We start from the raw sequence: 27,705 nt of genomic DNA, 5'->3' as shown, positions 1-27,705 counted from the left end.
GCCCGTCTCCTCAGCGCATCTCTATATAGTCAGACATTGGAGGCCCGTCACTTCAGCGCATCTCTATATAGTCAGACATTGGAGGCCCGTCACTTCAGCGCATCTCTATTATAAATCTTGCATTGGAGGCCCGTCACCTCAGCGCATCTCTATAAAGCCTTACATTAGAGGCCCGTCACTTCAGCGCATCTCTGTATAGGCCTGTCAGCGCATTATATTCAGGGAGGCCCGTCACTTCAGCGCATCTCTATATAGTCAGACATTGGAGGCCCGTCACTTCAGCGCATCTCTTATAATCTTGCATTGGAGGCCCGTCACCTCAGCGCATCTCTATAAAGTCTTACATTAGAGGCCCGTCACTTCAGCGCATCTCTGTATACTCAGTTATTGGAGGCCCCGTCACTCAGCGCATCTCTATATAGTCAGACATTGGAGGCCCGTCACTTCAGCGCATCTCTGTATACTTAGTTTATTGGAGGCCTGTCACCTCACCTCTCTTATATAGTCGACATTGGAGGCCCGTCACCTCATCTCTATAAAGCCTTACATTGGAGGCCTGTCACTTCAGCGCATCTCTGTATACTCAGTTATTGGAGGCCCGTCACCTCAGCGCATCTCTGTATAGTCAGACATTGGAGGCCCGTCACCTCAGCGCATCTCTGTATACTCAGTTATTGGAGGCCCGTCACCTCAGCGCATCTCTGTATAGTCAGACATTGGAGGCCCGTCACCTCAGCGCATCTCTATATAGTCAGACATTGGAGGCCCGTCACCTCAGCGCATCTCTATATAGTCAGACATTGGAGGCCCGTCACCTCAGCGCATCTCTGTATACTCAGTTATTGGAGGCCCGTCACCTCAGCGCATCTCTGTATAGTCAGACATTGGAGGCCCGTCACTTCAGCGCATCTCTGTATACTCAGTTATTGGAGGCCCGTCACCTCAGCGCATCTCTATATAGTCAGACATTGGAGGCCTGTCACCTCAGCGCATCTCTATATAGTCAGACATTGGAGGCCCGTCACCTCAGCGCATCTCTGTATACTCAGACATTGGAGGCCCGTCACTTCAGCGCATCTCTATATAATCTTACATTGGAGGCCCGTCACCTCAGTGATCTCTATATTGGCTTTCTATTTTCTAGATTCCCAACTTGCATGATTATGCTCAGACGAAAAGGGTTCACCTTCAGCCTACAAGGAAGGTTGATTGTCAGGCAAAGATAACTATCAGACATGTTAAGATGTATATGGACTACACCTCTGACTTGAGTATGAAAGACCGCAGACGCAGTATTCTAATGAATGATTTGAGGAAACGGCTCCAAAATGATCCTGACTATGGTGATACAAGGATTTATGTATCACTCCCTTTAGCTGACGGGCATAACAATCACATTCCTTCACCAGAATCGGTAATGGGAAACAGAGTTGATGATACAGTCAAAACTAAAATCAGAGAGTTTGTGAGTGATGGGATAACAAATGTAGGCATTATCAAAAGATTGCTGAAGACTTTTGTTGACAAGAAGTATGATGACAAGGATTCCAAACCTTCCCCAATGGATAGGTCATATTTTCCTACCAACAAAGACATAAAAAACCATATCTGTTTAACTCTTTCCTCTAAGCATTCTTCTCAATGTGATCAGGAAAATTTGGAAGACTGGTTAAAAAAGATGAAAGAAGAAGACCCCTCAAGGAAGATACATTTTAGACCAGCCAGCGATTGTGAGGATGGTTCAACCAGCAAGTTCCTTTTTATCCACCAGGAAGAATGGCAACAACGATTATTAAACTTGTATGGTAATACCTTGTGTTTGCTTGACGCAACCTATAAAACCACCAAGTATGCCCTACCATTATTCCTTGTTGTTGTGAGGACCAATGTGGACTATATACCAGTATGCCAATTCATAACAGAAGATGAAACCATGAGCAGCATCCAGGAAGCGTTATCCATACTGAAATCTTGGAATGAAGATTGGAAGCCATCGTATTTCATGGTTGGTTTTTGTGAAAATACATATTTATCTCCATATCCATCAAAGTTTGACTGGACATTAAACAATGGATCCATCCATCCAATCATATCTCCCAAAACAATTGAATTTAAGTTACAATATATCATGTGCATCGGTCAAGTGGTTTGGTATTACCTGTACTCAAATGGATCATTTTTAGCATTCATCTAGTCCAAAGAGCAATTGAGTTGATGGTGTATTAGTGTCCATTGTTTGTAAACCATAATGTGAAGTTTTTAATCATGATGTACTGTTTTTTTTTTATATAGCTGGATTATGATGAGGCAGAAATTGGTGCAGTGACTGCAGAATTTCCTGACGGGAAAATATTGATGTGTGCCTTCCACAGAGAGCAAGCTTGGGAGAGGTGGTCTAGAAGTGGTAGGTTAATTCAAATTTCAGGAGCAAATGAGCAAAAGTCCAACTTCAAACAGTGCAATATGGCTGAATGATACGTTGTTGAGCTACATGTATATTTAAGGGTTTGACCTTTCACATGTAAAGGTATTAATAGTACAAGTTGATAACTTTTGCCACTCTACAAAATTATCAATCATGTTTATATTCCCATTTTAAAAATTAAAAACTGTTTTGAAAAGCGCCTATTAAGACCATGGGTCCCTTTTTTATGTTTTTTACTGATTTGAAATTTATATTGAATGTGTCGCAGAGGATAATGTTCCAAGTGAAGACAGGGAGGAATTCCTTCGCCATCTGAGAGCAGTTGCTGATGCCCCTTCAGAGGAAACTCTACAGGAGGCCATTCAAAGTCTGGAAGAGAAGTCTTTCTACCGGGGATCTCTAAGGAGATATGTTGAGAGCAAATGGCTTTCTGTAAAGGAGGTAATACTTTTTTACTAAAGTACTGAATTGGCATATGGTAAAGGGGTAAATTTGGTCATATTGCTATGTATGTGTAAATGACCTCGTCTCAGAAAGTCAGAATGACATGGCCAAGGGTTGTCAGCCAAGTAATATGTTAAACTCCCAAAAATAAAGAGATAGATAAATGAAAGTATGAATAGATATCATATCTGTCTCGTATGCTTTATGCATCATCTTTGTGGTTTTTGGAGACTTGGAGGGAGGCGGGGTGAATTTGTGTAAACGATATAAATGGATGTCATACTTTATATGTACCTATCAACTTGATATGCTTAAAATTTTCTCTTGAATAAGACAGCTTCGTGTAAATTAAATCCATAATTGAAAATTGATGTTTTTGTTATGGACCTTTTCTGTGATTTTTATCTCTCAAAAAAAAAATGCAAAATTAAATTGCACAAAAAAGAAATTTTTTAAACTATTAATTTCATTTATATCCATAACTAGAATATATTTATTTATAGAGTTGGTGTCGTGCCTGTATCGCTCCTGGATTCCATTTACCTGTGACAACCAACAATGGTGTGGAAACCCTAAACAAGTCATTGAAGCATTTCTATTTGAAGTTGTCCAGTTCTGCTTCGCTCAGCAACCTTGTGCAGATAATTTTCAAGGATTTCCTGCCAGACCTGTATCAAACATATTTGATGTTGAACTTTAGGTAATATATCTTAGATCAGCACAAACTGCATGAGCATTTTTGTTTCATTTAGGAAATACATGACTGTACATTTATGTATTAGTTACTCATCATTGCACATATATTAGAAATGAAATAGTTATGATAGTTCTTGAAAATGTCTGGTAACTTCTACTGGAAAGCAAGTATACATGTTTTTTATTCCTGACAGATGATACAACAATTAAGTATGGATTGTCATATTTTTGACATACATTGGGTGTTTTAGCATACCATATAGTGCACTAATCAAATGGTGCACATTACCATCATATACAGTCCAACCCTGTTATTATGAATTCATGGGGACCCCTGAAATCCTTTTGTATAATGCAGGATTTGTACTAAGTGGGATCGAACCCAGAAAATAAAACAACATGATGCCTTTGATCAGAGATATACTTTACGTTTTATTGAAAACTGTTCATCCCCTGTATATGGATTACCCACTGTATACACATAATGGGAGTACAAACAGTGATCAATGGTTACAATTAACCTGGTTTTGTCAATTTTTGTTTTGTGGGTTTAAGATAATACAAAACGTGTCCAGGAGACTTGAATATTGTTACATAAGGGTTTTGTACTATCCGAATTCATATTAATGAATGAGTTGGTCTGTATTTGCTAGAACACTGATTGTATGTAACATACCAATGCATGTCAAAATAATGACAACCTTTGCTTGTACATCTAAGTAGTCATTTCCATTATATAAAGAAAATGTAAAATATAAAATTAAAACATCTGCATAGAGAAAAATAGCATTTGATGGAACAGCCTTTGATTTGACAGGAAATAGTACTCCAAAAATGTAAATCACTATATTGAGATTTTCATTTTCAGATCAACCTCCAACTTCAAACCCTACCAGGGCATCCCTTCTTATCTACATGATCGCCCTCATCATATTGTACAGCACATGCTGAAGAGGCTCAGTAAGGGAGAGGAAGATTTCCAGAGCAGTGATATCAGCCTGAATACCGTGGGTCTCTACACTGTTAAAAGTGACTCCAGGAAATACACTGTGTCTTTGGGCAGTGAGTCTGCATACCCGGACTGTAGTTGTGATGATTTTAGGAGGAATTTTCTGCCATGTAAGCACATGTTTGCTGTGTTCACATTTACCAACTCAGACTTTTTGGATCTTCCTTTATTGTATAGAAGTAACCCACTGCTCACTTTAGACACTTCCTCAGTAAAAACACATTCTGGGTTGTGTGCATTGACCAGACAACCGGTGACGGAGGAAGCAATCTCTTCAACAAAGGAAGACAGCATTGATACCGTGAAAGTCCAGAGAAATGTCCTCAGTAAACTTAAACACATCCAGACTTTGGTGTACCTTTGTAAGGACAATAATACTTTACAAAATGCAAATGACCTCTTGGAGGAAGTGGCAACTGCATTGAAAGAAAATGTACCTCATGATGCCAACTTACCATTAGGTCCATCAGCAAAGTTACGGAAATTACCAACAAGAAGAAAATATTTCAGACGGCATGGGAAGTATCAGCGCAGAGTAGGTGCCAAAGCCCAAAAGATGCGAGCTGCAGCAGTGTTAGGTAAACACATATCACGATAAAATAATGTTCAAAACTACATATTCATGACATTGAATAACTTTCCAATAAGTCCTTAATCATTAAGGGCCCAATAGGGGATCGAAATAGAGGGATTTCCTGTTGAATCACTACTTGTCATTAAGTCCTTGATGGATTTACACCAGATTTGGTCAGAAAACATCCTTGGGTGAAAGGGACCTTGCATAAATGGTGGTTCTTACCCCATGGGTGCGAAGGTCGGCCCCAATAGGGGAAATATAGCAGATTGTAGAAATCCATTGTCAATTATATAGATGGAAGTAGTCACATCCTTGGGTGAAGGTGAATAGATTTAGTGTAATCCTAGGCTTCTAGGGGCCAGAGGAATTGGGATTAATTGGGGAAATATAGTGAATTATCCTGTTGCAAGCATCAAGGTTTAGTTTAAGTTTGATATGAAGCAACATTTGGTAAAGAAGAACAACTTTTGTATAAACTGTGATCCTGTGCTCTTGGCACCAGAGAGATGGTGGGGGGGGGGGGGGGGGGGGGGAATATACATATGTATAACGTTAGTAGTAGGATCCAAAACGGAAATATCTAGCAATTAAAAAAAATTCTTCTTCTGATATAGGAATAAAAATAATTGGTTTATATTTAGTCTATAGCGTCCTTGTATGAAATGGGTCAGCTATGGGTCAAATTTAAATACTATATATATTAAATAGCATAATTGAATCTGAAAACCTGTTGTGGAAAGCACTTCTTGCTAATTTCATAATTAGAAATATCTATTATCATTCAATTAGAACTTTTATTACTTTTATAATTCATGTTTTTTTTGTTTATTTCATTGATATTTATTGCAGAAATTGGTAACATGGCAAGAAAGAAACCAATGAAGGCCAAGATCCATTCAAAAACCAGTAAGTTAATGGCTCGATACACTATCTATCTATGTGCTCATACTATTGTTCATGAAGGTACTATGTGTCTCTTGTCAAAATCTTAATAGAATCTTTCTCTCTCTTGAGGGTGTGACATCAAAATCACAACACGGGATAATTAATGAATTTCCAAACTGAGGCTTTCCACAAGGGTAGTGACTATATGGTGTCACTTTTCAAGAATGGGAATGGTTATTTTTCTCCAATATACAAAAGAATGATTGAGATAGTCTCAACCTACCTCTCTTACCTAAGGAGACATTAAAATGGGTCTGTCAACTGTGCGTCAATGTTCAATGTGCACAACAGTTAACAACACTACACTTAACAGGGAAATCTGTAATGGCTGAAATTAGAACACCACAGGATACATTCCTCAATATGTATGAAATATGATCATAATTTTAATAAAAATTTCTGTGTTAAGACACACTCACATCAAAACAAGAGAATGTATCAATACTAGAAGCTGTTATTTAGATGCAGGTAATGAATATCTTGAAATGCTAGTACTCTTATTGTAGGAACTCCTCCTTCGCTGGATGGCCCGGTCTTGACAGATAATCCTCCCTCACTGGATGGCTCGGACTTGACAGACAATCCTCCCTCACTGGATGGCCCGGTCTTGACAGATAATCCTCCCTCACTGGATGGCCCGGTCTTGGCAGATAATCCTCCCTCACTGGATGGCCCGGTCTTGGCAGATAATCCTCCCTCACTGGATGGCCCGGTCTTGGCAGATAATCCTCCCTCACCGGATGGCCCGGTCTTGGCAGATAATCTTCCCTCATCACTGGATGGCCCGGTCTTGGCAGATAATCCTCCCTCACCGGATGGCCCAGTCTTGGCAGATAATCTTCCCTCATCACTGGATGGCCCGGTCTTGGCAGATAATCCTCCATCGTTACATGGCCCAGTCTTGGCAGATAATCCTCCCTCACTGGATGGCCCCATTTCGCCACATAAACCAGGTAATGTCTCAGGATATAGTTTTTAGCCCTCCATTATCAGGTGGTGGGCTATTTAGATTGACTATGGTCTCTGGTCCATTGTCCGTCAATCCGTCCGTTAACAATTCTTATTAGCCCTTATTTATCAGGAAGGGACCTGTCTCAAATTTCATATGCGGGTTCCACATAAGCCCTTAATTGTGCATAATGCATTTTGAGACTGATCCGTCAAAAGATGGCAGACAGGCTGCCATCTTCAATTCTTATCATTAAAGCTTGTTACCACAATTTCTCAGAAAGAGCTGAAGTGATTTTTCTCAAATTTCATATGCAGGTTCCCCTAGGGTCCTAGTCGTGCATATGACATTTTTGGATTGATCCTTCAATGAGATTGCCGTTTATAAACTTTTCATTCAAATGTTAAAGTAATGTACAAAAGAGAAAATAGCTCTTATTTCAGCTCTGAAACACTTCAGTGGGAGGATGGTTACTTGTGTTGACTTGAAATGAATATTCAAGTTATAAAGCACATCTAAATGTTTTATGTTTTACAGGTATTTTAAATGAATTACCGGTATACATTATTTTTAGGAAACTAAATATCTGCTTTCGTCCATCCCTTTACAGAATATTTCACAGAGGTAATGGTTTTAAATATTACCATACTTGGGTGTGTGTAACCTTTCAAACTTTCTGTATTCTTCCATTGCTTATATAGCCTTGCCACTGCTCGCCTTTTCACCTTCTGTCATGTAGACATTAGATTTCAATTCTTTCTGTAATTAGAGCTGGTGACGGGTAAACAGATATACTGATCTAACTAATTTTCTAACTTCAAAGTACTTTTAAATTATAGAGGTTTTTTTTTATTTCACATAATATACTGAGATTTTACATGAAGTAAATAAGATGTAATTTGTGGATGTAATTTATTCATATGCAAAGGTATTGGATCCTTTTTCACATTGCATGGCACTCAACAATTTATCGGACCAGATTGATGGTTTCAGTTATTTCTGCATGAATATATGAATATATAAGAACCTAGCTTTATATATATGTATATATATATATACCAGCATGATAAAAAGCGTACATACAAATGTAACCAATCAAGACTTGGCAGACTATTAACATTGAATTTCTTTGTAATACAATTTCATGAAAGATTATTATCATTCATGAACATCGATATTTCAAATTCACCGGATTAATGAAGCTTTTTGAAGGTGTTAAAGACCCACTACATTTCCAAAACAGATTTTAATTTTTAAATTTTTACTGTGAAATAAGTTCAATAGTTTTATGGAATCTCAAAAGTTATCAAATGACCATTATCACTACACATGAATAATTTCCAGAACTTGGGTAGACTTAATGTTTATCCTCGTCGTCCTAGACGTGGTTGGCTATCAGTACAACTGCACACAGTAAAACAGTGAAATGAGCTTCTTTGTTAAGCAAAGGTTTACATATGGAACCTTGCATTTGTTTGGTGTTTAACCTCATCTTAGGTTAGCAATGAAGATGTTCTAACATTATAACTGTTATCATTTAAATTTTGTTTTGGAAACATAGTGGCCCTTTAAAGTGACATTTAAATGTCAAGTATATAAATGTATCCTGTTGTGATTGTGATCTTGATGTTGTACTTTCTTGGGTGATAATTGTTTTTCTGTGTCTGTTATGGCAGCATCTTTAGGGAACAATCAACTAAATGAAAAAAAAAGACCTTCAAAATGGCCCCTGTGTATTGAAGATTGAGCCCACGATAGAATTTTGACCTGGCCACTGATTGGCTGGTTTTATATATAATCATGAAATTCAAAAGTAGAGATGTTTTCTGACAGAGAATATTCCTACATAGCAATGATATGAATTTGGAAATTGCAAAATGTACTTTCTTTCAAAATGGTTACCCTGGTTGGAGTTTGAATTGAAGAACCCTAACTTTTTTCTCTATCTATATTAAAACCTAGCCTTTAATAATAGAACACAGTAGCTAACTAATATTCAGTTGTTTAATACATTATAAAATTTACAAACTCCAACATTGTGGTCTATGAAAATTATTAAGTTGGTTAATCTTCTTTGACATTTCCATAAAATCTCCACTAATATCTTGTCATTCAAATAATTATGTTTCTTTCTTTGCCTACAGCTGCATGTAGTAGTTCAACAGTAGTTGCAACACCAAGTGATGTTTTATTTGATGCTGATTATGGTAAATATTCCTGTTAAAAAAATTGCGTATTTCATTTAACATATTTCAAATATATTGAAAGTAAACATAACTTAATTTGATTCTCCTATTGATTCATTTCATGTAAATTGAAAACATATCAATATATTGCTGACATTATACCTGTAAATGATTATACAATGAGTTTTTAAAACATAACCCTCTTTGTTTCATAACAGGTGAAACTTTACCTATGCCTATATTAACTAATGTATACATATATTTGAAAAAAATCATTCCACTATATGTTTGCAGTTGTACAAAAAATTTGGACGATTGGACCTGTTGGTCATCTCCTTGCCAAAGTTGGCCCAAATCTTATCACAGATCATTCAATTAAGTTTCTGCAAACAACTTTGAGTGATGAGGTAATGCTTTCTTTAATGTTTATTGCCATAATGCAGTCTCCAGTTTATCCAAGATATATTGAAATCTGGATCTACATCTGTGATTTGACAATAGATACATATATTTTCATTTTTCCCCTGATTGGTGATATCTGACAGTGAGAATGGATAATCACCCTGAAAGACCTAAAATAATAAGTTAGCAGGTTGTTTTAAATACTCCTTTTGAGCCTGTGAGCTTATCGGTATGCAATGGTGCTGCGTCCGTCATTTGTTTATTGTTCGTTCGTCCAACAAATGGCCAGAAACATCCTTGGGGGAAATAGAACAGAGATTGGAAGGGTTGGGGTCTAATATGGGAAATTAGAATTAAATTTTAAAATTTCTTCAGAAAAGAGACAATGATTTTGTTTTATTGTATTAAGAACATTACTACGGCATTACAAACCAGGTGAGCGATTCATTTAGCCAAAGTTGTGGACAAAAATACATATTTTGTATCTTTATCAATTGAATAAAACTTTCAAGTTAGAGTTAATAAAAAAAACGATAATCTTATTATCATTAAATACTTGTATCAGGTAATTTGAGATGAAACTTGAGATACTCTTGAGTCAGGAATATATTTTCAGAATTTGATAACGGTTGAATGAAATTACTATGATGATTTATAATCTGTCAGTTGAGGTTTAATAAAGAGAAAGAATATATTTTCATATCTTAAAATAATACATCATTATTATGTTAAAAGTTCTCGTTTTCATCTTTATTTTCTGTCAAATGGAACATAAAAAAATCAAAAGTGAAAAAAAAAATCAGTTATAGCAAAAATATATGTATGGTTGACGTGTCAACGTTTGTTCTTAATTGTTACAGGTCATGGATGCGTACCTATTTCTTTTAACATCAGTGTCCATGGTAAGTTTTAAGCCCATCATCATTACATGGGGGGCTATTCAAATCGCCTTTCGTCCATGGTCCATTGTCCGTCCGTCTGTCCTTTCGTCCATCTGTTAACATTTCTTGTTACTGCTATTTCTCAGAAAGAGCTATACAATATAAAGGGATCTTTTTTCAAATTTGATATGTAGGTTCTCCTAGAGTCTTAGTTGTGAATATTGCATTTTTGGACCGATCGGTTTTTAACAAGATGGCCGACCAGCGTCATCTTGGATTTTGATTGTGAAAGTTTAAAAACCAGAGAAAAGATCCTTCTGTCATTTGTCAGACATATATCATTCTTTGATGGGCGCTGTTGTTATTTGATTTAATTGCATGTGCTTGTACAAGTACATGCATGCATACAAAAACATAATACAGTTAAATTATGAATACATAAATATATACAACATTAAAACACTTGCACTTTTTACTCAATGTGATTAGCTATTGAAATACGATTTATTTTGGTTTAGAACAAAAGAATATATCACATGGAGACAGCAGTAGCCAAAGCCATTTTTGAAGATTCAAGTTTGATTCATGGTGGACTAAGACGGGTTTGTAATAATTATTTGGTCATATGTATCTTCAAATTCCATTGTGCAATGTGTGTTGTAATATTTTAATATTTTAATGTGGAATCATTATCAACAGAATGTGCTCATTTACCCCTGAGTCTGATGACAGAGTGATAGGGCCTTTAAAGAGAACCATTGCTAAAATTCCCCCTTATAGAATGCTTCTACTCCTGGGTTTCACCTAAACCTGATTTATATTCATGATCATTTGAAGAGAGCAATCTGGTTTTTTTCGTGAAATGATCTCAGATCTCAGATAGACCTCAAATGAAAAAAAAAAGTTTTAAACACTTTATTTAGTTGATACTCATAAAATTGATCATATTGATCCACTACCAAAAAAACTACCTTTAATGTCTGTCTGTCTGTCTGTCTGTCTGTCTGTCTGCCTGAGAATCTTGTCATGTTCCTCTTGTCACATCTTTGAATCAGATAGATTACTTTGTACATATTTAAGTATCCTATGCCATTGCTAGCCTATATTCATTTGTAGTACATTTGTAACATGACATTTACTTGCATATTTCAGTTAAATTTGACTGACTATGATGTCATGATTGGGGCCGTTAATGAAAGCAATTCGCACTGGACACTGTGTGCCGTGTATCCAAAACAAAGGAGACTGATCTATGTAAACCCACTCGGAGAAACGCAGGCCAAGAAAGATTTGATCCTAATGAATTGGAGGTATGTTAAAAGTTCTACATTTAAACGCTTCTGGCAAAGATATTTGTGCAACAAAGTGGAGAAGGGGGTATTCAGGTTGCCCACCTAAATTACTGGGAATGATATTTGGTGACAGTATTTCTTACACATTGTAGCTGTACATAATTCATATCCGAGCAGAGATATGACCCTTGCACGTCCTTACATGACCCTGTCTGTATATATGACGTTAAACTATTAAAACCTACAGAGTAATACTTCAATGAATGTGTTGTCAATATTTTATATTACAAAGAGTGACCTCCTACCACTTTTTTTCTCCTTGATGCCATTTATTGTTACATCCAGTAACTAGCCTAATTAAGGTGTTATTATAAGATCATATTTGTGTACAGTATTAATATTCTTTTTAAATATTTTCAAAGATTACATGATTCAATAAGGAAAAGATGCGCTATTAGTATAAAAGTTAAGTGAGCCATAACTTCGCAAACATTTTGATATCCTTTCTTTTCTTCTGTAATCATTATTCTAGGTAAATTGAAAATTAATTACTATAAGATTTTATGAATTATTCTATGAAAAACCATTTAAAGGCACAGATAAACATGCTGGTTGCTTTAAGCATATTTGCCACAACACAGATTTTGTGCACTGCAATAATTCGCGTATTTATGCTTTATGTGTATTAAAACTAAGATGGAAATATTTCTTTATAACTACTATAAAATGTAAAAATGTGACATGAAATGGTAGACCATAACTTGACTACTTTGTTTAACCCTGTGTTCCATTCGCTAGGCAGTAAATTTTGTGATTTTTGGCAGTACTACCCAAATTCATTCTGACCTCTTATTTGACTTGTAAAATTAAAACACACATGTGTAACATTAGTTGGTTATTGCTTTATATTACAGGCGATTTCTACAATACCGGTACAATATTGGCATTGACAGCCCTCCAGCAGCATCAAAGTGGCTTCTAGACACACAATGTCATATAAAACAGTATGACTCTGTATCTTGTGGGATATATGTTTTGAAGGTAATTCAGTTTTATGTTCATTGAAACAGAGGTTGGATATTAATTTAGGTTTGTCCAAATCTAATATAATTTCCATGTGTGGATCTGGTGCGCTAAATCTTTGAGACCTGTGTCGTCTGCCGTGTGTCCTTAAACAATTTACATTTTTGACTTCTTCTCCAAAACTGCTGAAGAAAAGTCAATGCCTTTTGTTATCATTTTATTTATCATATTAATTGGAATTTCACTTAAAGATGCTTCACCTCTGACAAATAGTATTTTTTCACTATTAAAAACAGGAGCAGACGATTTAGTATTTCTTTTCAGTTACAAAAGTTACTTACTTCACACCATTTCCACCATTGAAAAGCTTAGGCTTCTAATTTTACTTCAAGTTAAAAATATAAAAATCTTTAATTGCATCCCAAAAAATATCTGTGGCACTATATCCTATTTGGAATGAAGTACTGATTGCACATGCACTGAAGGCAAAATAAATTATTTTATATTATTCTTTGTGTTAATTAGACATATTCATACACGATTGAACACCAATTATTGTTCAAATGATCAATATCATTTATGCTCTGTCGGCGGTGGAGCATCTTTAATGTTCATCATAATTTACTTCCATTTATTATTACATCATAGTTTGCAGAAGATTTGTTGTCAGACCAACCTTTGCGTTTCAAATCCGCTCCAAAGGATATACTTTCCATAAGACTTGGGATAGCAACACAGTTGCTAGAAATATCAGGTAAGGGACATAAGTGTTTTAGTTTCATAATGTTGTTTTTTTCTATTAAGATATATATGCTCTATGTAAGTAATATCTTACTTGTATATCATTTATAAAATGTGGTTATTGCCCTAATAATTTTTACAACAAGCCTCTACAAAGTTACCAGGTGAATATGAGCATGGCCTTTTGGTGGAAAATTAAGTATTTTATGTTGGTGCAGTCCAACTGTACTCTTTATGATATGATTATTGTTTCCAGCCTTTTAAACATTTTGTTTTAATTGCAGAGCCACTTGATAGCTATTGCAGGGAGTGTTGTCTGACTGACACATCAGACTGTCTCTGGGTAAGGACAACATCAGTTGCTGTAGTACATGTGAACAAGTCTATTTTGTGTTTAACTTCCGTGGCTTACAACTGATTTTATGTATATACATGTAGAATCTAAAATGAACGTTCCATGGATACGAGTTCTATGAAACGAGTCTAAGAAGTTCAGCGTATAATGAATAATGAATACATGTACAGTATGCATAATGTAATAAATTAAGAAACAAGCCCAGGTAGATAAAATGTACACATTTGCCAGTATATCCCATTGTATGCTACATTGCTCCTTAGATTCAATGTGACTCATGTCCGAAGTGGTTTCACCGATCCTGTGTGGATATTCCAAGGCATAAACGGACATCAGAGATACAGACAAATCCATACCTGTGCAGGTTTTGCCTCAAAGATTATGAACCTATGGTATGTGTTATTGTTTTTAACAAAGGTATATTGAACATAGAGTTTAATGCCATACCGGGTCTGTCATCCTTTGTTGGTTCATCCAACCACAATTTAATATCTTTCCTTGCACCTCTACTGATTAAGATATAATGTGATTCAGAATGTTATTAATGTTGATCGATAATAGGCTCACAAGAAGTTTGGGATTTGCCAAAAGGGAGTTATTTGGCTAATTATTGCTATAAATAACTTCTTATATTTTGAAAAGATTTTAACTGTCTTCCTATAACTACATATGTATATGATATATTTCTCTCATACCTACGGGTGTAATACTGGCTGGTCTCAGACAATACTGCTTCCATTTATTATTACATCATAGTTTGCAGAACTAGACAATAATGTTGCATATATTAAGTCTGTATTGCATGGCAACCATTAAAAATTATGACAAAATACTACAAAATTATTATTTTCTTGGTAAAATTTTAACATTAATTTATATGTAGCTTGCTTTTGCAATTAAAGTACCATTAATACCTCTAGCCCTCCATCCTTGAAACCTATGTGAGGCAGTTGCCAGGTACTGACAGTTGGTTCGTGGTTTTTCTGCGGAGTACTCCGGCTTTCCTCCACCAACAAACCTTGCACATCCTTTTATGATCCTGACTAAAACCCCAAACCCTAATCAATATAGATATAAAGATCATTCAATGGCGAGGGCTATCACATGTGCTTTTATGTAAAATGTATTTCATTTGATTTTATTTGACAGAACAAGGTACAGCAACATGGAAGGAGTCGTCAACTACGGACAAACCCTCAAAAGGTTAATAGGTTCAGATAGATTACATAGACACATCTTTTGCAGACATAAAACACAACTCATCAATGAAGACCACGATGACCCCTATTTTTAGTTATCAGCATTGCATGCAGTAAAATAGCATTAAAATGTTTCCATGTTGATACCAGGAATCAAATTAAATCTGACCTAGGGGATATGCAACAATTTTCTGAAATATTACATTAATGGGAATTTGTTTACTTTATATATGATTCAGTTGATAGGTAATGAAAAATGTTTCATTAATTATATAAGTATAGTGAAAAACGCCTAATAGTAGGTAGAAATATGGACTCATGAGCACTTGCACCTTTAATTATGGATACTTTGGGTTATGTCCCCTAGCAGAGACACACCATAGTCTATAAAAGTGGCAGTGTTTCTGCTCCTGTTTCAACTCTTAATATGAAATAATTATTTTTATTATAAAATGCTTTTCAGACCAGGAAGAGAAGCTCTTTCATTTATGGAACACCAAGAAAGAGTGAGTACAATTATTCTTTTGAAAATTTAATGTATTTACAAATAATCCTTAGTTTCATAAGGGTAAAATATTCCTTATGATACATCCATCCCTTATTCATGAATGATCAGGAAACAATATAAGCAGCTAACGCGCACCATTGGATATGCTGGAACACCCAATATATCTTACACATGAATTTGAATAAAAAATATGACATCCGATGCTTTAATATTTTATGTATTTACTGTATGAATGACCAGTATATATTTCTAATTTCAGTGAACAGTAATAACAAAGAAAATGGAGACAAGGTAAAGCTGTATATTTCACAGTATTTTGGGTTTTTTTTACAATTTCATCCACATTTCTTGAAAACAAATGTGCATATGAAAGAAAGAAACAACATATCTCTCCGTCATTTAATGCATTAGTAGCCTGTTAGGGTCACATTGAAAAAAAAATATTATGTTGTAAAATAATAACGACTTAGTATGTTGTAATAACGACTTACTTATGTTGTAATAATGACTTAGTATCTCGTAAGAACGACTTAGTTATGTAGTAATAACAATTTAGTTATGTCATAATAACGACATAGAATGTCGTATTAATGACTTAGTATGTCGTTTTATCGACTTAGTTATGTTGTTATAACAACTTAGTATGTCGTAATAACGACTGGTACATTTGAATGTCGTAATAACGACCTAGCTATGTCGTTATAACGAACTAATATTTATTTTAATATGACCCTAACAGGCTTCCGTACATTATTGTTGTTCTCAAAATAAACCTATAACTTTGTTGTGCTTGTTATCTTAGAATATTACTGCTAGCAGACCGAAAAGACAACGGTTAATGTCACCTACAGCTGAAAATATGAAAGCTATGCAAAAGGAACAGAAGAAAGTAAGTTAATTTTCTATTGAGTTTTTCAGCTCACATTATGGATAGAACATTTTTAGGCCACCTGACCATAAGTCATGGTGACCTATTGCAATAGTCGTTTGTCCGTCCGTCGTTCTCTGTCGTGTGTAGTGCGTCGTGCGTCGTTGGTTACCATTTCCTCGTGAACGCGATAACTTGAGTAAATGTAAACCGATCTTAATAAAACTTTGTATGTAGACTAAAAATTCGAAAGATCTCGAATGAGTTTGAAAATCAACGTGATTTGATTGTAATTTATGGAGTTATTGCCCTTTGCACTAATAATTATTTTTCGACATTGTGAACGCGATAACTTGAGTAAATATAAACCAAGCTTAATGAAACTTTGTATGTAGACTAACATTGGAAAGATCTCGGACGAGTTCGAAAATCAGCTTGATTTAAGTAATTACTTAATTACGGAATAATTGCCCTTTGCGATAATAATTATTGAACCTTGTGAACACGATAATGCGAGTTAATATGCACCAATCTTAATGAAACTTTGTATATAGACCTATTAGATCTATTTTCCTATTTCATGAAGAAGACATCAGTTGGCTAGTAAATGACATAACTAATTTTTATCAAATATCAGGTGACTGTTAAGACCCATGGGCCTCTTGTTATAGAAAGTAAATAAATTTCTCCCGACAAGTAAAGTCTTAACAAAGTCACTGGAGACAAGGTAAAGCTGTGCTACATTATATTTCTTTTCTTCACAATTTCATGCATACATCATGAAAACAAATTGGCAAATGAAGAAAACAACATAACATTTTCTTGTAATTTAATGCATGAGATTTGCTTACAAATTAACAATAACTTTGTGTGCTTGTTTATCTCAGAGTATCACAACAACAAGAAATCGATTAGCGCCACCTAGTGATTCAGAACAGAAAGCTTGGGATGAGGAACTGAAGAAAGTAAGTAGCTTTTTAATTAATAATTGGGTATTTCAGCTCACCTTTTTATAAAAGAACATTAATTTCATAGGAAATAAATTAACTTTTCACAAAAGATAAGGTCTTAAATTGCATAGAAAACAGTTAATATAGGAAATCATTTTCAGAAGTTTTTGATTTAGTGAAAGGCTCAGTACATTTCCTAAACCAAAAGTCATAAGTTTATTAAAATGACTTTATGTATATAAGCATCAGAATATCTATATTCATGATCTAAAATGAAGTAATAATTACAACACCAAACTTATGCAAGATTTCTTGTGTAAATCCATTTTGATAGTGAAGGTTAAGTTCACGAACCTGCTGTATCCCAAATGGAATGCACTGTACCAGCCTAACCGAACCATACAAGTGTTTTGTTTCTTGAAGCTTACCACTTGGATGCATGATGGTGGAATGAAGATATTTCATTTGTCAGCAAAATGTTTTCTTGTACTTTGTTGAAAACAAGACCAAGAGTATTTTTACTGTATCTTATGAAAGAACCTAGCTAGATTATTTACTTCAATGTATGCCAAATATTCAAAGCGTATTTTTCATGGGGTGCCGCCATCATTGAAAAATCAAAACGCAATAATCTGTGCAACTGCTACGAATCCACAAAATGAATTGTAACACATGGTTTATGTCCCCAACCAAACACTACTGAACTGTAATTTAAGAAAAAATATATTGCCCTTCTGTTATTTAAAACATCATTTGGCTCTAATATTACGTATGTCAAATATTCAATAATACATATTGATATATAAGCCTGGTGTAAAGTTACATAGTGTAGGCCATATATGTTCAGTTAATCTGTAGTATAATTAAAAGTGTAGTATGAATGATAAAATTCATGTTGTTGTGACTTTTAGATTTCTGAGCGGTTTCATTTTAAATCTACGGTAGTTACATAGTAGTTTTCTTGTTTTTCTTCTTTCTTATCGATATTTTTTGTCATTTCTTTGACAGGAAGATGAAATGATTTGGGAGAAAGAAATTGTAGCGCCACTTTTACCAATGGAAAATATACCTCCTTTTATATGGCCACAGGTAGAGTACAGCTATATCAGTATATAGTAAGACACACTTATAACAAACAGGCTTACAAAAAAGGAATGTTAAATGTAACATTGTGAGTGATATTCCCCATCAAGCTAAGTCCCTCAGTAGGTCCAACCCCTGGGGACAGGGGAAGGACTCAGAAGGGGGAACTTTGATGAAATTTGGCTTAAGTATCCTACTCCTCATTAACCATTGAGTGGATTCTAACCATAATTGGTGTGAAAGATCATATGAGCTAGTTTCGACCCTAGTGACAAAGGGATGGGGCTTCAAAGGGGAACTTTGTTGAAATTAGGCTTTAAAATTTTACTCCTCCTTAATCCTGACCGGGTTACAACCATATTTGTCATGGAACATCTGTAGCAACAAATTATTCAAATGAATGACCTTGATGGCCATTCAAGGTCTAATGTGTAAAACAGGCTAAAATCTTCAAACAACTTCTTGTGAATATTTACGAGGTCTAGAGACATGATATTGGACCTGCAGCATACTAGGATGAAGGGCTACCCAGTTTGTTCAAATGTGACTATGTTGTTTTGTGCCAATAGTCAGACAGCAAAAATTAAAGTTTGGAGAGGAGTTCCATACAATTTCATATGAAATGAACATAAATTTAAGATACTTTGTATCATATAATTACAAGTATATTCATAACAAAGAACTTTACGTCAAAATGTATTCCAAGAATCCAGCGGAGGCCGCCTTTTTGTCTTCCAGTTATCTTAATTCTGACATCAGGTAATATTTCCTGACGTCATCTTATTGTTTCTGAATTACATCACAATGAATTTCCAGCCAATGAAAATCGCCCCAGGTCTTATTGCACTAGGTACATATTAATCAAAATTATTACACGGGCGAAATCACTGCATATCCGATGAATTATGTAATAAATATTTATATCACATGGTTCAGTATATAGTAAGAGTGATATAACCTTGACAAGTGAATTTGACAGATAATCCAACATCAATATATGCACCCGCTCACCCCCCACCACCACCACCACTGCAAAAAAGTTAGCGGTTGTGTGAGCTACTGGATATTCAGGTTGTATGTTCATCTGTCTATCTGTCCATCTGCCAACGATTGATAGATTACTCCTACTTAACCACTAGAGGGATTTAAAATAACAAATAAATGTACCTCAACATTTCGAGAGTGATACCCCATTAATACAAAGAAAAACATAAGTTTATCTCCTAATCATGAGTGGGTTTTGAGTTTTATAAGTTCAACGTCCTTTTAATAGCCAGGGTCATGTAAGGATGTGCCAGGTTTGGTGGTGCAGGAAAGCCGGAAGAACCCAGAGAAAAACCACCGAACTGGTGACCCATATTTTGAGGGCTTGTGGTAATATGTTGAGGAGACATCTTGACCGCTCTGCCACCACAGCCCTTCGTTATCACGGATGAGTGTTGTAGTTGATAACAACAAAAAATGCATGATACATATACAAATTTGACATTTCTAATTAATCCTATTTCTTCATAAACAGAACATGGATGAGGATAACGAATCTGATGATGAAAGTGACAAAGAAGGGAAACTGTCAATGGATGACATTGAAGATGCAGTAAGTACCATGGAATAAGAAGATAAACTACATTTTTAGTACTGCTAGATTTAATTATGATGATTACACTGTGTATTCTCAGAATTGGCCATTTTATGTTTGTTTTCCTATCTTAATTGCCATTTCAATATCTTTCTTGATGTATGGATTTATTAAATTGAATTTAAGTTTTTTAACTGTCCAATAAAACTTATTATGCATTATTAGGCAAAGGTGAATATTAACTGACACATAATCTTTTTGCTGCAGATACCAATCCTGTATCCCACTCTGACGCTTCTTCCATCTGGTAAATTGCCAAGGTAATTATAAGAGTTAATGATAATGAACTGCATGTACTATAATTGAAAGAAATGTTACAATTTAAAAGTTATGGAAAAGATAGAATAAATAACAAAATTGCAAGTGACACTGTCACCGTTATATGTATGAGCTAGCTTTTAATTGGAAGTTCTGATACCAGCTTATACTAGCTTATCCTGAACATTCCAGAAACGCTTCATACCAAAACTGTAACCACAATAATATCTCAGCAAAAATGGACGATCAGTTTCTTTGGTCCTATGTAGCATCAAATGTTATGGTACAGTAAAACTTATTTATAACAAATCTGTGGTTGATATAATGCAGTTATGTTCATACTTCGTAAAGGTTCTGTTGAGATATCTACATTGACTGTGTAAGTTACTACAAATGACTATAGCGAAGTGGTTTTGTTGTACACTCTGATTCATGGCGTGGCTTTGAAGTTGCGCATGGCTTTCTGTAATCTCCAAAGTTTCTGTAAGCCTGTACTTTGTCAGTTTTTTTTAACTCACCTGGTCCAAAGGGCGATTGAGCTTATGTCATGAGGTGGCATCTGTTGTTCATCCATCTACATTTCTTATCAATTGCTACTAGTATTCATAGAGTTCTAAATGGATTGTAACCAAATTTAGCCAGAAACATTCTCTGAGGAAGGTAGGGAATGAGAACAGAATTTGTAAACATTTTGGCTCTGACCCCCTTGGGCAGGAAGAATGGGTACCAATAGGAAAATTAAAGCTAAATCAATGATCCTGTATCCAGAACATTACTTTGCATTACAATACCCAGGTGAGCGATACAGGCTCTCTCGGCCTCTTGTTTCATGATATGTCTTCATTTGTACTATGAATGGATAATAATGATAGTTAAGTACCAGATAACACCTGGAGTATCAAGGATGATAGTAACTTGATATAGATGAAGGACTACTCACTTTGAAAATTACATGCTATTTTATTGCTTTCCAGCTCTTTTCATGAACAGTTTATGAAATTACCAAATCCAAGACAAACATATGGATATGGTCTGATGGAGATTGAAGCAAAGGTACACCATTTGTTTGTTTAAATGCAATTTAAACTAGAACTGTTACCAGAGTGACCGACTGTTACATCCCACTTGGGCTAATTAGACTTTGTAATTTGTAATAACTCCATTAATAGGGGACATTACAGAACCCTAAATAGTTTATTCAAGTCCCCTTTATGTCAGCTAGGGCTCTGTGTACTAAATGTTAAAATCTGTCATACAGTTTATGAGGAGTTGACGCCAGACAAAGTTCTGTTGACAGACAGACAGGCAAAAAACCAATTCCAATTGTCCCCCTTACTTTGTTGTGTGGGGTATACTTATTAATGATATCAGTTCATTTTTATACAATTAAATACTGTTATCAGTCTCCTGTTAAGAAAAGTTATAAACGTGTACGAGAAATTTCTTTGTCCGCAAGTTTTCCTTGTTAATGAGCATGTATCTGGTAGACTGCAATGAAACGATGTATGTAGTATATTGATTTGGTAAGGATTTAATTTAGGACTAAGAATAAGTTCCATAAGTTTGATGTGCATGAATGAAATAGTCTTCTGAATAGAAGTATAAGGTCATCATCACAATGGTTTAATCTGAAACAATCTAATTACTCCCACTCAAAGTCATATCAACCACATGCATGTAAAGGACTTTGTATCCAATGTTTTTTTTTGTTTTTTTTTTTCATTACAGGCATTGATGGCAATCGAGATGTGGGTCATGAAGACGTTTTCCAAAATAATCCCAAGAGAGTATGTGAATTTTGCAAAAAAAGATATACAAAAATGTTTTCCAATAACAATGTATCAGAATGAAACTCCTTCATTTTGTTAAATAATAATGTGTTTTGATTGAGTGAGATATTAATCAATTATCACAAGAAAATTTAACAATGTCGACAATTCCATGCGATATGTTAAATGGTGTTTAAATACAGTAAGACATTATATAAAGTATTCAATACAATTAACTCCTGTTCTCTTTGTTTGGAGCAGCCGGTACACAAGTTGGTCAACAGTGCGTGGTGCTGAGAAAGAACTGATGGATGCCATCAGGGAATCGTCGGTGTAAGTAAAACTTAATATGTTCATTCATGCTACAAGGCTCAAACTGTTAAAGATAATTTGATTTGCTTTGTCTGGTCCCACATTCTTTAATCTTGTCTCGGTTCTCGTACAGAATCATATGTTCATTGAAAAACCAAACATTAGAGTCATGTGTAACTTAAAGCATGGGATTATTGTAGATACTATGATACAGTATTAAGTATGATATCAAACTTCAAAAAGTAATAACCACATATAACATACCATATAATTCATGTATCATTTGTATCATGTAATTTCAGTAAAGGAGAACAGTATACAAGACATGTCATCTTGAAAGAAACTGTGACTCAAGTTGTCCAGAAAATCAGAAAAGTTACAAGAAAGGAAGCGATCAGACGGTGCTGTGTGTGTGAAGCGGAATCATGGGGAAAGGCAATCAAAATATGCATGAAAATGAAACTGTAATAGTATTCTGTAAAGGGCTTCATATATTTATGTTATTAATTCATACTTAAAGTTATATGTGTCATATTTTTCATATTTGCGAATCAAGAAGAGCTTCTAATAGGTCCTTCTCCACCGAAAATTACCAACATTTTGAAAATTACAATACTTTCAATGCACAGGTTTTATTTTTAGAAATACGAATAAGGACTGCCAAAAAACGTCTGCAGTGCACTGAAATTAGTACACAGGGTCAGACCATGAAGCCAAATTGTTGTTTACAATTTCATTTCACATTTTTACAGTATTTCTAATAATCATTAAGTAATTTCTGAAAGATTATTTCCATCTAAAGAAACATGAATTATAGAACCACGAATTTTACAATGCATAACATCTGTGTTCTCACTAACGTTTATAAGGCATCATGTATGTTTCCTTGTCCATTTGAAAGATTTACACAGCTTTATTGATCAAACCAGATGGTTTCAATATATTACTAAAGAAAAAATAATATGTCAAATATTTTGCCAATTAATTTACAGCACATATAACTTTAATCATAACTCCACTATTCTGGGGATGACTTGAAACTGTATGTTTACTTTAACAGATGTATGTACCACGAGTACAGAAAGATTTAAAATATGGCAGATCTTTTCGCCAAGAACTTATATTTTGGTTCGTGAATAAGCAGCAAAATTATATTCAAGGCAATTGTGATAAACCAATAAAATCATGTTATATATTAGGAATACATTTATTATTCAAAAAACATGACCATGTAAATTTAGTGCGAGTCTGGCAGTATTATTGGTAATTAGAGTAATGCTTAGATGTTATGTGGGTTTATGTTAAATAGAATAAATGTAATATGTTAAAACGCAATATATATAAAAGTAATAGATAAAGTATCAAAATATATTTTAACATAATTACATGTAGAGAATTACAGATGAATAACATATGAGAGTAATAGATATAAAGTATCTACTATGCTAATTATGTTCTCCGCCTCCATAAAATGTATGATTTACAAATTTAGTAAATTGTCATAATGTACATGTGTGTGTTTGAAAGGCTTGGTAGATATCTAATATTTGGTTGATTCACAGGATATATTCAATCTATATCAACATCATAACATTCCAACAATTTGTGAACATATTATGTATCATGTTGTTGATCAATCCAACACTGAAACATACACTTTTTCAATAATGAATTTATAAAGCTACAATTTATTAATGTAGTGTCAGTACAATTCCAATTATTCTTATGTTTTGCTTGATTTTGCATGTGTACATTACAAAAAAGAAAACGGCTGATCAATAGCATGGTGGCATTATAAGCAGTTGCTATAAATTATTTTTTTCTCTGTCACATACTCTGGAATAGACAATCAATGTATGTTATAATACAAAATTGCTGATGGTGTAAATCATGTAAGTTATTTGTCTCTGTGAAGTCATCATTTCAAAAGACAAATTCTGATGTAAAGGAAGTGATATTATGTAAACTTCATACCACCAACGGCAATGACAATGATAAAGTGATGCAGCAAAGGACACTACGACTTTGTAAATATCCATTACATTTCATTATCATTCAGTGGTTGAGTTAATTGTCTTGTGACTTAAAAACTACAGTATAAAATACAGTTGACCATGTTTGAAAACTTGTTATGATATACATGTACATGTTACTACATTTTTGTTGCAATGATTGATGTCATTGTTATATCAGTTGTTGCTGCTAATAATTGATAATTACACATGATTTACTGCATTATGCAGAAGGAAATAACAACCATGGATGGTTAATTTTAATTAAAAAGGCCTTTCACTACCTATCATATCATGGGAATTCCTGTACAATGTTTTGTTGTATTTTACCTTTTCTGAAAGTGTTATTAGATTGAACTTATTAATCAATGATGATACTTAAGTATCTTTCCTACAATTATTTTTTCCTCTTTTTTACCACTGTGGATGTAGACATTGAGATCCTATTATGTCACATTTGTTCATATCGTGTGCTTAGATCATGTGCATTATGATGAGAAATAAGCAAGACATAAAGGGATGAACTATTGAAAACTACATGAAAATAAGCTCATGCAATTTGCTGATGATAACAGCCTCAATATTGATGGAATATGGAAAACACTTCAATGTCTCTTGAATCTTTTAGACCAATTCACTAAGTTGTCTGGTTTAAATCAAATACATGTATTGAAAAACAAGGCATTTGAAGTGGCTCATAGAGAGGAAAAAATATGTGCATAACATAACTTACATGTACACTGGATTAATTATATATTTATTGTGTTTGGTATTATTTCTTGTGTTAATTGGACAATTCTATACACACAATATAACACCAATTATTTTTCAAATGATGACTATTGTTTTTGATCTGCCGCTGGTGGAGGATCTTTAAACAGCATCATCTGATCCTATATTTATGGGATAGAATAGCAAGAGACTACTTTATCTCTGACATATGCTATGCAAAATATGAAGATTATGAAATTGGAATACTTTTGCAGAAGAAAGTATTGTTGACTAATACTTAAAAGCAATGAGAGTGGTTAGCACATTGTATTTTGGATATCTTGATTTTGAAAACTGCATATTATGAAATATAAAGTCAAATTCATACCAATTCTGCAAAAGATATATCTATACTTCAAAAGTCATAAGCTGATATATAATTTTGTAAATGTTTAAATATAACTTTGTACAATGCTACTTTTACATCAATGAGCAGAGAGAGATCTTTTTACATAGATGGGGATCCATTCCCGCTATGAATCTCCCAGAACACACTTAATAACTGATCTAAGTCTGTTTTATATATCTACCTGTATATATTGTATTAGTGTGCATTGTCTGTCATGTTTATTATGTCATGTTAAGATAAAAGTCAAGAAAATGTTAATGATGAAAATAATATTGCTATTGTCTTCCTCATAATATATCCTCTCATGACTTTTTTATAAACGTATCATAAACGTGAATACTTCCTTGTTGTTATTTTTATTGTATCTTACAATAACGATAATATCGAAAAATACTGACAGCTACAGTACAGAAATGGAATGAACGTATCTCTAAAATTCTTTATTTTGTCATTTGAATGGCTTCTGTGCTATGAAGAGAAATGGGTTGCTTTTGTACAACGTTTTAAATAGATAGGCACAGTGACATATATTGACATTAAAACTTATCACCTCACAAATATTGACAGTAAAACCTTGTCACCTCACATTTGATGACAGTAAAACCTCATCACCTCACAATTATTGACAATAAAACCTTGTCACCTAACATTTAATGACAGATAACCTTATCACAATATATATATTGACATTGACCTGCATATACAGAAATGGTTCGCCACGACCCTCAATACGTGGTGGTTTAATAGTTTGTTTTAATCAAATGAAATTGTAAATTTTAATTTTTAAATATCACTAGAAGGTTCTTAAGGATGTAAGGAAGTAATACTATATAGACATGCGTTGAGGTGACGGGCCTCCTATGTTAGACTATATGGAGATGCGCCGAGGTGACGGGCCTAGCTCCTATGTAAGGCTATATAGAGATGCGCTAAGGTGACGGGCCTCCTATGTAAGGCTATATAGAGATGTGTTGAGGTGACGGGCCTCCTATATTAGACTATATAGAGATGCGCTGAGGTGACGGGCCTTCTATGTTAGACTATATGGAGATGCGCTGAGGTGACAGGCCTCCTATGTAAGGCTATATAGAAATGCGCTGAGGTGACTGGCCTCCTATGTAAGACTATATAGAGATGCGCTGAGGTGACGGGCCTCCTATGTAAGACTATATAGAGATGCGCTGAGGTGACGGGCCTCCTATGTAAGGCTATATAGAGATGTGCTGAGGTGACTGGCCTCCTATGTAAGGCTATATAGAGATGCGCTGAGGTGACGGGCCTCCTATGTTAGACTATATAGAGATGCGCCGAGGTGACAGGCCTCCTATGTTAGACTATATGGAGATGCGTTGAGGTGACGGGCCTCCTATATTTGACTATATGGAGATGCGCTGAGGTGACGGGCCTCCAATGTAAGACTATATAGAGATGCGCTGAGGTGACGGGCCTCCTATGTAAGACTATATATAGAGATGCGTTGAGGTGACGGGCCTCCTATATTTGACTATATAGAGATGCGCTGAGGTGACGGGCCTCCATGTAAGACTATATGAGAGTGCTGAGGTGAGGTGACGGGCCTCCTATGTTAAGGTATATATAGAGATGCGCTGAGGTGACGGGCCTCCTATGTGTATAGACTATATAGAGATGCGCTGAGGTGACGGGCCTCCTATGTTAGACTATATAGAGATGCGCTGAGGTGACGGGCCTCCTATGTTAGACTATATAGAGATGCGCTGAGGTGACGGGCCTCCTATGTTAGACTATATAGAGATGCGCTGAGGTGACGGGCCTCCTATGTTAGACTATATAGAGATGCGCTGAGGTGACGGGCCTCCTATGTAAGACTATATAGAGATGCGCTGAGGTGACGGGCCTCCTATGTAAGACTATATAGAGATGCGCTGAGGTGACGGGCCTCCTATGTAAGACTATATAGAGATGCGCTGAGGTGACGGGCCTCCTATGTTAGACTATATAGAGATGCGCCGAGGTGACGTCTTATGTTAGACTATATAGAGATGCGCGAGGTGACGGGCCTCCTATGTTAGACTATATAGAG

The 27,705-nt window shown here is 35.0% G+C and overlaps 2 protein-coding genes across 2 annotated transcripts; both read left to right on the top strand.

Moving 5' to 3' along the window:
* Positions 1-1,042: 1,042 nt before the first annotated feature.
* LOC138312045 (uncharacterized) lies at positions 1,043-9,474 on the top strand. The gene is made up of 9 exons (XM_069253122.1): positions 1,043-2,005; positions 2,293-2,404; positions 2,694-2,866; positions 3,373-3,569; positions 4,434-5,152; positions 6,001-6,057; positions 6,603-7,049; positions 7,656-7,669; positions 9,190-9,474. The coding sequence occupies exons 1-9, from the start codon at positions 1,244-1,246 to the stop codon at positions 9,211-9,213; spliced, it is 2,505 nt and encodes an 834-aa protein (XP_069109223.1). The 5' UTR covers positions 1,043-1,243; the 3' UTR covers positions 9,214-9,474.
* Positions 9,036-25,980, top strand: LOC138312046 (uncharacterized). Its single transcript, XM_069253123.1, has 21 exons — positions 9,036-9,252; positions 9,526-9,638; positions 10,494-10,535; positions 11,033-11,116; positions 11,667-11,824; positions 12,721-12,847; positions 13,478-13,583; positions 13,855-13,913; positions 14,189-14,317; positions 15,075-15,128; positions 15,588-15,630; positions 15,892-15,923; positions 16,435-16,521; positions 17,388-17,465; positions 18,459-18,539; positions 20,053-20,130; positions 20,380-20,432; positions 21,405-21,483; positions 22,159-22,217; positions 22,461-22,532; positions 22,814-25,980. Exons 1-21 carry the CDS (start codon positions 9,168-9,170, stop codon positions 22,977-22,979), a joined length of 1,785 nt encoding a protein of 594 aa, XP_069109224.1. The 5' UTR covers positions 9,036-9,167; the 3' UTR covers positions 22,980-25,980.
* Positions 25,981-27,705: the final 1,725 nt, after the last annotated feature.

The sequence above is a fragment of the Argopecten irradians genome, unplaced genomic scaffold (assembly GCF_041381155.1).
Source record: "Argopecten irradians isolate NY unplaced genomic scaffold, Ai_NY scaffold_0192, whole genome shotgun sequence".
In the NCBI taxonomy this organism is placed as follows: domain Eukaryota; kingdom Metazoa; phylum Mollusca; class Bivalvia; order Pectinida; family Pectinidae; genus Argopecten; species Argopecten irradians.
This window is presented reverse-complemented; position numbering and strand designations above follow the sequence as displayed.